Here is a 15,028-nt window from a genome sequence, read left to right as displayed (position 1 = left end):
GGTTGGCACTGAATGGCACGGGTCTTGGATATTTGTAATTGAAACTGAAGCCACGGCTGATGTGTGGGGAAGAAAGAAGGTTATCTGACCACTTGGGTGAGGGGGAACAAAAGGCCACCACATGACCTCACAATAGGGTGAACCCTATATTATCTCATCACATGAAGAACGTCTCCACCCTTTGCTACTGCCACCTTCTGACTGCGTGGATGGAGGGAGAGAAAGGAAAGACCAACCTCCACTGGTCATTCTGACGTTTGACCTTGGGAGCAGGGGAAAGAGTGGAAGAAGGCTCTAGAGGCAGCAGCTGTCAGGAAGTGGCTAACGAGATGGGAAGAGAATGAAAAATGAGGGAAGGAGAAAGGTAGAAGGCATAGAGCTCCGCCCTCTTCTCTGAACCCCACTGGAGGTGGTGGGAATTCTGCCTTTTGGGACTAATGCAGAAGTCCAAGGAAGGCCATGTTGGGAACTCAGACTGGGAGAGGAGGGTTTGTTCCTGCAGTAGTGAGGTAAGCTGAGTTAAGACTGGCTCCTCCCAAAAGCCCTGACCTGGTCCTGCCTCCCTTTTCCCCTGCACATTGCTCCCCAAAAGCCATCTCAAAACCCTGGAAACTGGTCAGTTTTGTGGCTATTAAGGCCCAGATTTTCAAGGTATTTTGGCATTGCTGTATTCAGTGTTGTAATGCCTCACTGATTTAGGAGCCAAAATCCCATTGACAGTTGAAATAGACATCTTTGTGCCTAAACCACTTTTGAAAAGCAGATTCAGGCTCCTAAACCAGTCAGGTATTATGATGCTGAGTGCAGCAACACCTAAATACTTTTACAACTCTGTGCCTAAGTGCCTAGCAAGGCGATCCTGGGTACTGCCATCATCTTCAGAGCACTTACTGCATCCCTACCCACTCCCTCCAGATGGGATCCCCAACCCTGGGCTGAAGTTCCATGAAGATCTTGTAAGGTTCACATCAGGGTCACGAGGTCTTCATGGTTTTCTTAAAGGTTATTTGGCCTTTCTATAACATTGTGACCCTAGGCACCCTGTAGTCACACTCTACACACTACTGCAATGCTGTCAGTGCAAAATATGCCTTGTGAGGTACCATATGAAAGATAATAACATGCTGATTATTAATATCACTGTAAAATGCATGTGTTAACTTTATATGTGAAGCGATGAATTTTCTCTATATGATGTTTAAGACAAGATAGCCTAGCCTAGATAAAGATGACAAACAGATCTGTCCTAGACAAAGCAATATGGGCTTACCTCAGTTTACATGTTAGTAGTAAACACAGCTATAGAGTTAAACCAGCAGGGGTTCTCCTGTTCCTGAACTTGAGAGACAGAGAATTAACATGGTTACTGCACTGGACACAGGAGACTGAGTTTTCCAGAATGCCTTCCTGACTTGTGAAACAAAGACATCCCTTTGGGAAATATAAGGAACACAGAGAAACTCTATCTTTATTCTTCACTTTAAGCGACTAAAAAAACCAAATGTTTTGATCTTTGAGATGGATCCTGGACAGGTCAGCCAGGAAAAGTCTGGAAAGGAGACTGTGGATGAGAGGCACCATCTTGAATGAAGACTGTATCTTGCTAGACTAAGTTTGAGACTTTTAGATGAGTGTTTTTGCTTTTAATTGCTTGTAACCATCTCTACCTTTATCTCTCTTACTTGGTATCCTCTAATCCTTGCTCCTTTCTCAATAAACTTGTTTCACTTTTACTCTGGAAGGGAAGGGAGTATTTACCCCAGTTAAATTAATAAACTATGATGCACTGACTCTTTAAAAGAGCAGTGAACTTAATATCTTCTGTGAATGCACAGTGGCATTGCAGAGAAACATCTCAGAGGAGCTCCAGGGCTGGAGTTCATTGGTTGTTTCCTGCTAGGTGAGGTTTGGGCTGGGAGAGCCTTGAGGGGTTTGCTGGTGAGAAAGACAGACTGATGTGGCAGGGAGCTGACACCAAATCTAATCATCAGCAAAACTCTCTCTTGCTGAGGCTGAGAGTTAACACAGTGGCTCACAGCTTTTTTTCTCCCCAGCAGTGTGTAACAAACACATAAGGAGCTTTATAAAGTATACAAACTATTTTTGAAGCTAGATTTGCATCTGAATTTCAGCTCAGCCTTTCTTTTAGGCATGCAAATATCAACATTTGGACAGCTAGTGAGTAGCTGGTACAAATGAGGTGGCTGGCTGTCCACATGCTCATATTTGTGCATAGTTTATTATGGGTGCACAAAAATTATAGGCACTAATTGTGTCCTCAACATGGAAGTCAGATTTTGGAAAATGTGAGTCTTAGTAACAAAGCAATTCGCACCAGGTACCTCTCTTTAACCCCAAAACTAGTCAAATGCCTCTGTACTCACTTAGAGCAACAGATTGAGAAAAAAATTGGATTTCCCATATCTATGGAATTGTACTGCACTGTAAACAGAGTTTAACTCCATAGAAATACCTTGAGGAATAACAGGACTTTGCTATTTCAGTATAGTTGGAGTTTCACCATAAGCAAGCTTCTTGTAAGGGCCACTCTATCTCCACAGTATATCCCCTCTCACTTTCTCAGGAGCAGAGATGAGTGAATAATTGACTTTTCAGTTCGGTGGCTGACTTTGTGAAGTTTCAGTGCCCCTAAAAGTGCACCTTTTTGTGAATTTGCTATTTGCAGGAAAAAAATCACTCCGCTCTACACAGGAACCCAGCTATGAGCAAGAGGAGGCTTGACTGTGATCTAAATTGAATCAGGAGTGTCTCCACTGAAGTCCTGCATTGAGGATTGTTTGATGCGGGGCATTCCTCTATCGGATAGGCTTTTCCTTAGTTGTTGGGTGGTCATGATGATCTTGGAACTCCTCTGTCTACTGATCACTCTCCAGCTAAAAATTTAGCATGAAGTTCAGGTGGGGGTTAAGTTTCAGCACAATAAACAGAGAATCAAATATATCTTATTAATTTTAACTGAAGTTTTGCGCCTCAATCTCAGTGCATAACATTGAAAACATACACCTAGTGTTATCAGTGGTAAAGTACTCATTCATTGTTTCTCTGAGTATAAAGGTAAAATGTGACCATTAGTTCTGTGACAACTTATTTTTTCTTGCACAGGGTTTGTGACATAAAGATCCACTTGGCATCCCTTATGCTCTAGGATCTCTCCTGAAAAGGTTATACATTAATTTAGCCTGTGTACTCGACCCTGACCCAGGAATTACACTAGGCCACTTATTTTTGAAGGCGTCACCCAAAGATGGTAACGTACCATCTTCAAGGGTCAGAGATGATGCCTGTGATAGTAAGTTGGACTAATTTTTCTTAGGCTACCAACATTCCAATATGTTTTTACAGGTCACACCATCAGCAGCCTCATGTCGTATTCTTCTGCAAAGCAAAGGACACACTGTTCATGAGTCTTTCAAGGATATGTGTTGTGACAGGGTCAGGCCAGATGACTACAGGAGAATGATAGAAGGCAGAGATATTAGCCCCAGGTTAAGTAGGTCCCTTTTCCCTGGGTAAGGTAACAGGGAAGGTTCCGGAACAATCAGGAACTTTCTGGAAACAATTAAGGCAGACAGGCTGATTAGAACACCTGCAGCCAATCAAGAAGCTGCCAGAATCAATTAAGGCAGGCTAATCAGGGCACCTTGGTTTAAAAAGGAGCTCACTTCAGTTTGTGGTGCGCGTGTGAGGAGCTGGGAGCAAGAGGCCGGAGGAGCTGAGAGTGAGAATGCATACTGCTGGAGGACTGAGGAGTACAAGCATTATCAGACACCAGGAGGAAGGTCCTATGGTGAGGATACAGAAGGTGTTGGGAGGAGGCCATGGGGAAGTAGCCCAGGGAGTTGTAGCTGTTGCACAGCTGTTCCCGGAGGCACTCTAGACAGCTGCATTCCACAGGGCCCTGGGCTGGAACTCGTAGTAGAGGGTGGATCCGGGTTTCCCCAAACCTCCCAACTCCTGATCAGACACAGGAGGAGTTGACCTGGACTGTGGGTTCACGAAAATGGCCAAACTGAGGGCTGCTGTGAATCTCCGAGGTGAGCAAATCCGCCAATAAGTGCAAGACCCACCAAGGTAGAGGAGGAACTTTGTCACAGTGTCTAATGCACTATGGCACCTTATGAAGCTATTAGGCTGCTTCTAGGGGCTGGACTTCACTACGGGGAGATCAACGCTGCTGCAATCAATGCAGCAGGGATCAATTTAACAGGTCTAGTGAAGACCCATTAAATTGATGGCAGAGCACTCCCTGGTTGCCCAGCTCTCCAAGAACAGTAAGAGAAGTTGACCAGAGAACATAGCTGGAGTAGCATAACTTAGGTTGACTTACCCGATTGTGAAGACAAGCCCTATTCTGACTAATGCTAGTTATGGGTAGATGGGAAATCCCCCATGAAAGAAAAACTAAACAATATACTGTTTACTACAGGTAACAACAGCAAGAGAAGATACTATCTGGAAATAAAGAAGTTCTATCTTGTGTTACTGAAATGCTGGAAAATACGAAGACTGAGGTGAAAGTATTTTCACTGCCAGAGAAGAAAAGAAACTGGCAAGTATATAGAGGGATAAGGCTTATACCCATGAAGAGTCAAAGGTTGCGCTTCAAAGCAAGTCTTCATTATTGAGCTATGAATCTGGAGGCCACATGTTCTAGGACTATAAATTCATGTGTTGGATATAGATGCTACTTGCAACAGCAGTATGGCATTTTCCTTAGCTTAATGGAAAACCTGTAATCTAACTTACTAAAATCACAAATATATGTTGCGTTAATGGTAAAGATTTTTTGAAAGTATGTTTTGGTCTTACATTTAAGGGTTCTTTCAAAAGTATCACTGAGTACTTTCAACCCAATTCTCCCAATAGGAACTTGACAGTTATGATCAATTACTGAGCCATATACTTCCCATTATTTTAAAGTCACCTGCATGGAAATTTAGCTACTAGTGAACTTGATTATCATTATTTAACCAGACACAGCAAGTCCAAATGCTAACGACAGTTACATACTTTGATGTTCTTGTAAATATTAATTCTCTGAGCACTAAACCGGCATTTTTTGTTGTACAAATTTGGGGCGGGATTTTTGAAAAGAGCTCAGCATTGGCTTAACTCTGCTCCCATTGGAATCAATGGGAGTTTTACCATTAACTTCAGTGGGAGCAGAGATAGGCCAATACCGAGTGCCTTTGAAAGTCCGACCACTAAAGTTCATATAACATGCTAGTATTGAATAAATACTAAGATGGCTCATACCTTAAATTCCTCCAAGATTTTGTAATTTTTCCCATGATATTCACAAAAGTTTTTCACTTCTTTGCACTCTGGGCAGCATCCATTGTGTTCCACTTTAGTACACTTTGGGTGGATTTTAGGGCATTCTGGTTGATCACAAATAGGTCCATCCTCAGTACAGACACAAGGACAGTTGGAATGCCCCGGGAAAAATCGTTCTCCCAGTTTGTATACAAAGCCACTGTCATCCACACAGCCTTTCCCTCGATAGTCATCAAAGATCAGATTGTCATTACTTGAGGTCTGGTCGCCTTCATCAGCAGGGTAGTCTTCATGATTGATGGCAGCTGGAGTGACCAACCCAAGTATTAGCAACAGAAGTATGCAGGCTTCATGAATAGGACAAGCCATCCCCCTCCTCAACTTCTGCATACGGTCCCAGTCTCAGATAGAAACAGCTGCTTCCATAGGGACACCAGAGGGGTGGTCTGAAAACAAATATTTAAAATGAGAATAACTTGAAATATTAACAAAAGCAGACGTATGAAGACCATGCTTTCAACCTGTATCTGGAGATACAGTGCTTTCAAAACATACAGATGTTAAATATTGTTTCATTTGAAACAAGTCTCTTATCCTCAATTATTCCGAAGGAGAACAAAGCATACTAAATACGTACATTAAAGCAATCAATTGCATATATATATAGAGAGAGATATAGACACACACACGTGAATGCACACACGGGCCCATATGACATCTCCACTCAAATGCTGACTTACACCGGTGACTAATGTTTGCTTTTACCTAGTTGTATAATTGGGTCATCTGACACACAAAGAAGTGGAATGATTGCCTGCAATCGCACAGTGAGTGGGTAATTCACTGGGACTGAACGCAGGATCAGAACTGTTCCTTTCCTTTTGCTGTAACCACTACCTCTTCCCTGCTACAATACACAGCTCAGTTTCTTAAAATCAAGAGAATAAACAATCAGGAGAAGGCTTAGCAGAAAAAAAGAAAAAAGGTAAAACAATAATAGTATGAATTCTGGTCAGATTTGAGCTTCAATTATGAAAGACACTCCTGTATTTTATTTAGACTTAGAGAGATGGAATGCAACAGTGTTTTAAATGTGGCATTTTTTCAGAGGAAGGTAAAGAGGTTCGGCTGAGAACATCTGTCAAGTCTGGAGTTTTTGTTGTTGTTTTTTTGCTATAGTCCAATGTCCTTATTTACTATTTCTAGACGCTGACTTTTTTCTGGGAAGCAGTATTCAGATTTGTATTAATTTCCAGCTAGGAATTTATATAACAGTATTTTAAAATATCTGGCAAGCGCACAGAATTATCGTAATATATTTGTCTCATTAGGTTAGTGACAGTCTCCATTCTAAAACTTAATATGCCATCACAGCTACGTACAACACTCATACCATTTGGCAATGGAGAGTAAGACTTAAATGGCCAAGATAATGACTGACTGATCTGAAAAGGGAGGAAAGCCTGGCCCTGGCCCAGGAAGAATTAGGCACAAAAGAAAGACTCAGCACATATTTTCCTGTTACATTATTGTCTGTGTTGTGTGTCACATCACTGTCACCAATGCATGCAGTCTCAATTCTTTTCTAAATGCCATTCAGATGCCAGTGTAATAGCAGTAGGAAAACAGTCTCTCACCTGTTTTCAGATAACTGGGCAGGGAATGGCTGTCCTATAGTCAAAAGTATTTGAAGGAAACTTTTTATGAACTGAAAAAAGATTAGCTTTATGTTTATTAATAGTGACGCTTGCAGTATCTGCTAATAGCATACATACAAATACATGAATATAGGTATGTGTATTTACACACACACACACATCTGTAGAAATGCACACATATTTATATGGATATCTATTTCCTCTTCCCTCAAAAGAAACTTTTCCTGTGTTCTCCGATTTTTGGTGAGTATTGATGTTAAATGGTTATATTAAAAAAAATCCGTCAGAAAGAATGAATCTGGAGAAAGCTAGAACCTCACAAGAGAAGCTAAAGGATCTTGCTAAAAAAGGCAGTTTTTCTAAAGCTACTATAGGGGGAGACACCGGATATTACACAAGCTTTGTCAAAATCAAAAGATATCCTCTTAATTCAAGTTCTAGATATGATTTTATCACAAGGGTAAGGTACTGTAGTACCGTCAGCAAGAACTGTTATAACATGCTGTTTGGGGGAAAGGGGGGGGAAGTGTGATGCACACAGATAAGTCTGCATCATAGAACTGGAGAGTAAAGAGTTTTGCCCACCTAGAAGCCACAGGTAGGCATCAATTTTCTAAGCTCAGGTAAGTGGAGATTTAAGGGGGGGGTGGGGTGGGAAACAGCCATCAGGAAAGCAATTGATGTTTGAGGTAATGTGAAAGGATCCAACCAACCCAATAAACCTATCCCCGTTTGCTGGTCAGGCACTACAAATGAACGGATTACATATAAATCCATGCTGGCTTGGTACAGCCTGTGCCCCTCGTTAGATGTTCCACAGCAATTTCAAAGACCCAGGCTAAGGCGTGGGAGGGAAACGGACCCGACTGCAGCTCCCTTCTAGGGAAGGGCTTTCACCAAGTAAACAAACCCGGCTCAGCTACGACTCACTTTAACAGTTCAACTTTTCCATCCTTTCTCGTGACCGGCTAACCCGGTGAGCAAAGGCAGATCTCCCCCAGAGACTCGCGGCTACTCACCTAGCGGGCTCGGGGTGTCAAGCTGCCAGGTGGGGGTCACAGGCCAACCTGGACGAAAAGGTCAGCAGTCTCCTAGCCAAAGCAGCTCCTCTGGATTACATTTTCAGCGCCGAGTCCCGGGCAATCCCTGTCCCTCCACCTCCGGCAGCCCCCGCGGCAGGGGAGCGGAGCTTTCGCCCGGGGTTCAGCGTTCAAAGCAAGCGGCAGCTCCAGAGGCGAGGCTGCCTCGCAGCCAGCCAGTCTCCGGCATCGCGTCCAACTTGCCCCGTGGTCCGGCGGCTCCCCGGCGGCGTTGTTCCGCAGCGGGGCTGGCTTAGGCGGAGGAGCCCGGGCGCGGCAGCCGCCGCCGGCTGGGGGAGCGCAGAGCCAGCCCCGGCTGGACCGCAGCCGGCACCATCCCCCGACGCCGCCTCCAGCGGCTCTCCGGGCGCTGCCCCCCGCGGCCCCGCTCGGGCAACGGGAACAACTTTCCCCGGGCGGGCTTCAGCCCCGCAGCCGCGTGGCCGGGCGCACGGTGCCCGCCGCCGGGGTCCCTTCAGCACCGCGGCCAGCGCTCCGCATGGCGAGCCGGGCGCTGGGCGTGCCGGGCGCGGAAACTAAGAGCCCTTCCTGGGACGGCCCATTGCCGCGGGGGCCAGAGCCGAGACTGCAAGACACGCGTCAGCAGATCGCCCAGGCAGGGGCCAGCCCCCGCTCCCCACCCCTCCCCGCTCCCGATCTGCTCAGTCCGGAGCCGGGGGGCGCTCCCCCGGTCAGCCCGCGGGGCTCCCTGCAGCTACTGGAGGAAGAGGCAGAGATGAGCGGCCAGGCGCCTCTCGCCAGCTCCCCTCGCCCTGCCGGCGATCAACCCGGTCGCTGCAGGAAAGCGGGGGAAAGCCCCACGTTGCTGCATTATTCAAACTTCGGAGCGGCTCGCAGGCTAGAAGGGGGGTTGGGGGAGGTAGGCGGGGAGGACTGGGGGGGGGGGGTGTAGCCGAGCTCTTGTGGCTCTCGCTGTGTTACAGTCAAAACCGGCCTCCTTGCAATTCGTCTGGGCTGGCATTAGGCGTCATTGTAAAGCTACTTCTCCAGCAGCACCCAGAGGTTGCTCCCTGTGTTCAGAAAGACACACTTCAGCACAGACAGTCGGGATTTTATTGGGATCAAAGGCAGAGTTAGATGCATTTCACGCAAATTACGGCTCAGCCAACAATGAGGGCGAAGGCATTTAGCTAGTGGATCGCTGCTGGCATGATGTCCAAGCATCCCCCGCCCCACCCAACCTGAGATGACATCCAGGGGGGCTCACTCAGCTCCAGAGTCGAACAGTTCCATCCGAGCCCCCCGAAAGCAGGTGCTCCGCCTTGTGATCAAAGACAACGCTCTGCACCTCCTCCTCGTGGCCCACCAAGCTGGAAAGCTGCCCCGACTTGAGCTCCAGAGTCTTCACCGTGCCGTCGTTGCTTGCCAGGGCCACGACGTGACCTGGAATTCAGAGCAAAGACATCAGAGTTCTAGAAGGCGACCTGGGGGAGCAAAGGCTCCAGCTGTGAAGTCTGATGCTGTGGACTCTTGCTTGAAATGCACCCACATCTAGCAGGCCACCCTGTCCGGCTCATCTCACTCCTTGAGAGGAAAGGGACATCCTTCAATAATAACAGAGGAGATTTCAGAGTGATTCAGTGAAGCTGAGGACCTGGACTTGCTGCTCCTTGGGAAGGCAGCTATTCTATTTTAATTTTGGTTCAATGAATTAGGGCCAGATTCTGATACTCTGGCTGAGAAGCACTTTAGTCTACAGGTAGTTTCACTCAAACTAGTCAGCACTCCTGGATTAAGGTGCCATGTCACCCAAATGAACCAGAATCCAGCAGACATTAATGTTGATATTCCCAGCATAATAAATAAAGGTGCCTAGGTGAGTTTAGGCATCTAAATTCCATTGGACTTTAGCAGGAGTTGAGCACATAAGTCCCTTGGGTTCCAGTGAAAACTCCCAGCCTAATTAAACAGTCAATATAGAAGTGGATACAGCAGTTAAATGGGGGGCAGAGGGGAGAAGGGGGGCTTAAAGAATCCAAAGCTTCCTTGCACTTATTTTTAAAACAAGCAGTCTCTATATTTTATCAGTCCAAACAAGCCCACTATGTATTTATAAGGTTATTATTTTGCAGTTGAAATAAAAAGCATGGCCAACAGCTGGTAAGTGATACATTTGAATCACCCCTTGTTTTCTCAGCCATCAGATGAGAGAAACTCTCTGCTTCGAAATTAACTGCAATAATCAGGATCTTCACATATGTCCCTACACACAAAACAATAACAGTACCCAACAACAACAAAATCAATACATTCATTTCAAGGCAGATATGGTCTGCTCAACAAAGCCATCATTGTATTTCAAGTCATGATTTGGGTCAAACACCTTTAGCTATTAGAGGCAGGTTCAATATACCCTCTGAATGATTATGGCCCTTTTTTATGTATTGGTACTTTTTTTTTTCCCCTGAAAGCAAAGACATATCACCCATAGAAGCTGAATTAATGGTGGCATTGACAAAGCCAATGCGGTATTGAAGCAAAAGTTTTTGAGGAAGAGTAGGGAAAACAGGTCCAAGTGTTGCCACACTTACTCCATGAATAGCTGATCAGGACTTAGGAGCGAACACAAGTGTGTGGGAAGAATCTGGCCCAAAAGAAAATGTAATTTTAATGATGATGAAGCCACAAGGATTTGTGTATCAGAATCTGATGTAAATTTTATCCTGGAAATATACTGTCCGTCCTTTCAGAATAATTCACGACAATGATGTCTCTTGTTATGCTCACCACAATAGGATGGCTTCATTTGACAGCGTATGAGGTAAACAAATGCCATTTTCTCCATTTATCAAGTGAAACATTCCAGCAAAATAATCTCAAAAATGCATTGAGAACATTTAATCACAGGTTATGCCTGGAGTGGTCATGGCTATTTGTACAAGAGGTGGAAGTATGGAAGTAGAGCTAACCATGATAAATATGCCTTATTTGCAAACCTTTATAACTACCGGGCTTCTTCATCTAAAACAAAGCCTGACACAGCAAAGATCTGTAGGATGGATTAGGGTGTCCAAAGCACCAGATGCGAATATTTATTATAAACTCTCTTTTAGCAAGTCTTTGCAAGTCTTTGCTGACAGAAGCATTACATATGGATTTCACTTGCGACCAGACTCTATAGGCAATTGCTGGGAGGTTTTCCCTAAGAGACAAACAAATGACTTTTAGCTCAGAGTCTTAACGTTGAAACAGCTGGGTAGGGAGTTACTGTCACATTTCATCTTTTTAAAACAGTAACAAATGCATATATTCAAAAGAGAGAGGATTTGGACAGTCCCAGTTAACGTTCGGAAAGTAAAATCCATCCAAATTGATATTTGAAACAATAAACTTATTTGTCTAGTTAAAATTCTCGCTGACTACTGTACAAGGGGAGTAGGACAGGCCCTAACAGTGCATCTTTATAACCTTTGCCAGCTAAATCATATGCCTGAAAGATACAGATATTTATGTTATTTGGTTGGGGTATGTGAATATCTGAAAATGTTAGTAAAATATAGTAACAATTAGCTAGATGGCGCAGTAGTGATCAAAGAAGTATGTGTCTGATAGCTAGTACTCTCTGGGAAAAATGTTTGGGGGTATGTAAGTGTTAGTGGAGAATGGTTCCTTTCACCCACCTTCAATGCTAGCCAATTTATGGCGCATTGCTATTGTGGACTATGAACAAAGCAACTTATTTGCTCTGGAGCAGAAGGGTGTATGAGTGAATGTGTGAGTGAGTGAAACAGCAAATGAGGAACAGAGGGCACATAATGGGAATGTCTCATTTCCGTTACCCTTTATGTCAACACTAATCTACCTGCTCATGACGATTTGCTGATTATAAAGTAAATGTACTCCCTCCTTCCTGCCAAAACAAATTTTTTCTTGTTTCAAAGAAACACAGGACCTGCTTGATTTTGAGATCCCAATGTCAGGAAGCAGGGCTAGCAAAGAGGATGGGAAAGCAACTGAGTACATTAGATCAGGAGTCACAGAGACAATAAGCATGGAAACTCAGACTGCCATTTTTGCAGTCATTGCTCAAAGCAGTTATTTTTGCCTTCATCAGCAGTAATACTCATGAACAGATGGAGGGTACAGGACGGGCAGCTAGACAGTCAATGGCAGTAGAGTACTGGCCCTGGGGATGTGCTAGGAGTAATATGGCTCCAAAAGGGGCACTGCAAAATACTTTGAGACCTCTGGGGTCTGAACTCCGTCTACTCTAGCACTCACTCCACTGTTACTGCTAATGCAGCTACACTGTTCCTGCCTGTGACTAGAATAGGGGTAATTGTTCTTGTTCAGCTGACTGGTGTTAGCACCAATGTGAATCACTGTGCAGACAGAAGGCCACAGGAGATGGGCCAGTTCTTATGACCATGTTAGTTATACTTGCTCCTTGCTTTACAGTGGAAAAAAATGCCAGAAGCCACTAGAGATCATAATGGTGGGACATATTCATAACATTCCCTGTTGCATATGTGTTTGGTGTCTGTTGTGTCTGTTCCTTCCCTCTCTACTGGCCAGCAGCATAGAGCTTAATTCCCCTTGTACAGACCATATAAGGGCTTGCAACAGATATATAATGTGTGGGAGTCTATGACTGTATGGTCACATTTCTTCTCTGTTCTTCCTTGACTTTTGCTGAGTGATTAGGGCCTTCTGAGCCTTTCCATCCAAATGCAGAATAAGGGAACAGAGCATATGGCCTCAGCAGCTGAATTAGCTATCTCCACACTGTTCCCAAATTCCAGTGTACAACAAGTGAAGAGCTGTTCTTGGACTCCAGTTGTAAGCTCCTGCATGGTAGCTTGTCATGCTGCCATTTACAGATTAGCCAAGATCTTTATTTTAGACACTGATTAATTACAAGCATAATCCTGAAGTTTTGGCCAGATCTATACCTGAAAAATGATAAAATCTTGAAGATCATTGCAATTCTCCCCTTGCCCTCTTATCAACATTGCCCTTTTAGAAAGACTGCACATACAAAACATACCCCTGGGTGTTCTCTCTTGAGAATAGAGGTGTAATATCAATCAGTTAGCACCTCAAAAGATGTTATAACTTTTTATTTTATGGGCCAGACCTCATTTGGTGTATGGCCATTGATGGAGTTATGCTGATTTATACCAGCTGAGGATCTGACCTTATAACTTAAGGAATATATGTAAGATTTTGGAGCTAAGGACATTTTATACACATATGGTAATAAGAGACGAACTTCTGATCTTTCGTACACTGATACAAATGAAGAGTAACTCCAGTGAAGTTTATGCACTGGGATAAAGCCAATATGAGTCCAAAGTCACGGCCATTATATGTTTAACTAAATTTGATTTTAAGTTCTATGGAAGCAGGGATCTGTATTTTTATTTCCTTGACTATAAAGAGCCATAAACACCAATGATGCTAAGTAAATAATAATAACAATAATGAAACCACTTTATATAAATACAGTATGAAATCCATCTCATGATATGAATTGTTGGCTACATGTAAAATACTGTTGAAGCAGTTTAATTTAATTTGTTACTGCATGACAGATTTCTTCAGAATACAAAACTAGACAAGATTAATTTGCTGGGCTGATAAAGCCAAATTACCGAGGGTAGAGGGAACAAGACCTGTACTTGTCAAAGGACAAAAAAATTGACAATTCATATTCCAGGAGATCCTAATAGAAATCACAGCAATGATTACCAGCTGTCTTTGTAAAATGAATTCGGAGCGAAGCTCTGCCAAGACAACATTAGGCCACGCTTTACGATGCGACGTATCCAAGTATCCATAAACAATGCCATTTTTGCAATGGAATAGCCTAAAAAGCAGACTGTTTTACTGATATTTGGCTTTGACATTTGATAAATCATGTTGACCGAAGCCTTAGATTTTTTGTTATTAAAGGAACAAGTCACAATCCCAAAGGCTGTTTTGCAGTTAATGTATCAAACAGAAACTGAGCCCGCCGTAGAAAACACTCCAACAGATCTAACCTAATTTGCTTTCTACTTCCCTAGTAAATCCTGCTATAGGCTTAGACTATTATGGCTAAATGTCCACGTCAAACCAAAGACAAATGAAGGGCTGGTTGATTGGAATCATAAGATAATATTTATGTTGAAGCACTGGATTTTTCTTCAGGCAAATGAATGTAGAAATTATACATCTAATTTAATTATTGAATACTCTGAATATTTCTGTTTTAGCAGGACCAAGCTGCCTAGTGCCTCTACAGAATTTTGGTAGGATGAATGCTAAATGCCACACGCAAATCAACCAACCAACCAACCACTTAATGTTTCCTATTAGACTGAGACATTAGTGCTGATAAACCAGAATATAAATAGCATTATTTCTGTCTTTAATTCAATTATTTGTGTAGACCCAGTATTAATTCTTTGGCTTATTTGTGGAACAGAACAAGAAATGCATACAAAAATCATGTAAAACTCTCCCTCAGCCTTTATTCATATAAGTAGTCAATACTTATATTGACTATTCATGAAAATGAAGAATACAAGACTTGGATCATTGTTTCTAATGAAAGAAGGAGGTAATAAAATAATTATATTTCTCACTGAAAACAAACCAAGAGCAACAGGTTTCCCAATTTAACACCACCAGCTCTGCTTAAAACTGTAAGCAAAGAATTCTTCAAAGAAACAAACCCAGTCATTTCATATTTCATTCAAATTACAGGTGTCTTGCATGAATTTTAGCTATTTTGTCTATCGTTGCTGCACAAGGAAGAAGCCTGAAACTATTACAACAAGCAGGAAACTATTGTGTGTAGCATAGATGAAATAACATGTCATAGAAAGAAAGCAAAGCTTTGATCAATCTGAAAATGATTTTTATACACATCAGAACCAATTCAAAGCAATTCTCCGGGATCAATATAGATAGACAGACATGCTTCTCAGCATTTATTACCTGTGGAGGGAATTATTGATTACCTCCATTGATTTCTTCTATGTATGT

At 43.2% G+C, this 15,028-nt stretch overlaps 2 protein-coding genes across 10 annotated transcripts in view; both read right to left on the bottom strand.

The window, feature by feature from the left end:
• VWC2L (von Willebrand factor C domain containing 2 like) overlaps window positions 1–8,878 on the bottom strand; it is a 124,032-nt gene extending 115,154 nt beyond the window's left edge. For all 5 annotated transcript variants that reach the window (XR_014713540.1, XM_084642946.1, XM_084642945.1 and 2 more), the window contains exons 1-2: window positions 7,976–8,878; window positions 5,278–5,744 (exon numbers count right to left, since the gene is read on the bottom strand). Coding sequence is in view for 4 of the 5 variants with exons in the window: in XM_084642946.1 (XP_084499072.1) it covers window positions 5,278–5,688 (411 nt within the window). In the remaining variant the exon portion in view is untranslated. The remainder of the gene's footprint in view (window positions 1–5,277; window positions 5,745–7,975) is intronic.
• Window positions 8,879–9,090: 212 nt separating this feature from the next.
• Window positions 9,091–15,028, bottom strand: part of SPAG16 (sperm associated antigen 16) — a gene marked incomplete at its 5' end in the record, with an annotated part of 730,962 nt that continues 725,024 nt past the window's right edge. For 3 of the 5 annotated variants that reach the window (XM_084643191.1, XM_084643189.1, XM_084643190.1), the window contains one exon: window positions 9,091–9,439. In XM_084643191.1, the coding sequence (XP_084499317.1) occupies window positions 9,264–9,439 (176 nt within the window). In that variant the 3' untranslated portion in view covers window positions 9,091–9,263. The remainder of the gene's footprint in view (window positions 9,440–15,028) is intronic. The other 2 variants (XM_084643193.1, XM_084643194.1) reach the window with 1 other exon arrangement.

This window comes from Lepidochelys olivacea (genome assembly GCF_965140295.1).
Source record: "Lepidochelys olivacea isolate rLepOli2 genome assembly, chromosome: 11".
Lineage (NCBI taxonomy): Eukaryota > Metazoa > Chordata > Testudines > Cheloniidae > Lepidochelys > Lepidochelys olivacea.
The sequence above is the reverse complement of the archived record's forward strand: the minus strand, read 5'-3'. Positions and strand labels throughout refer to the sequence as shown.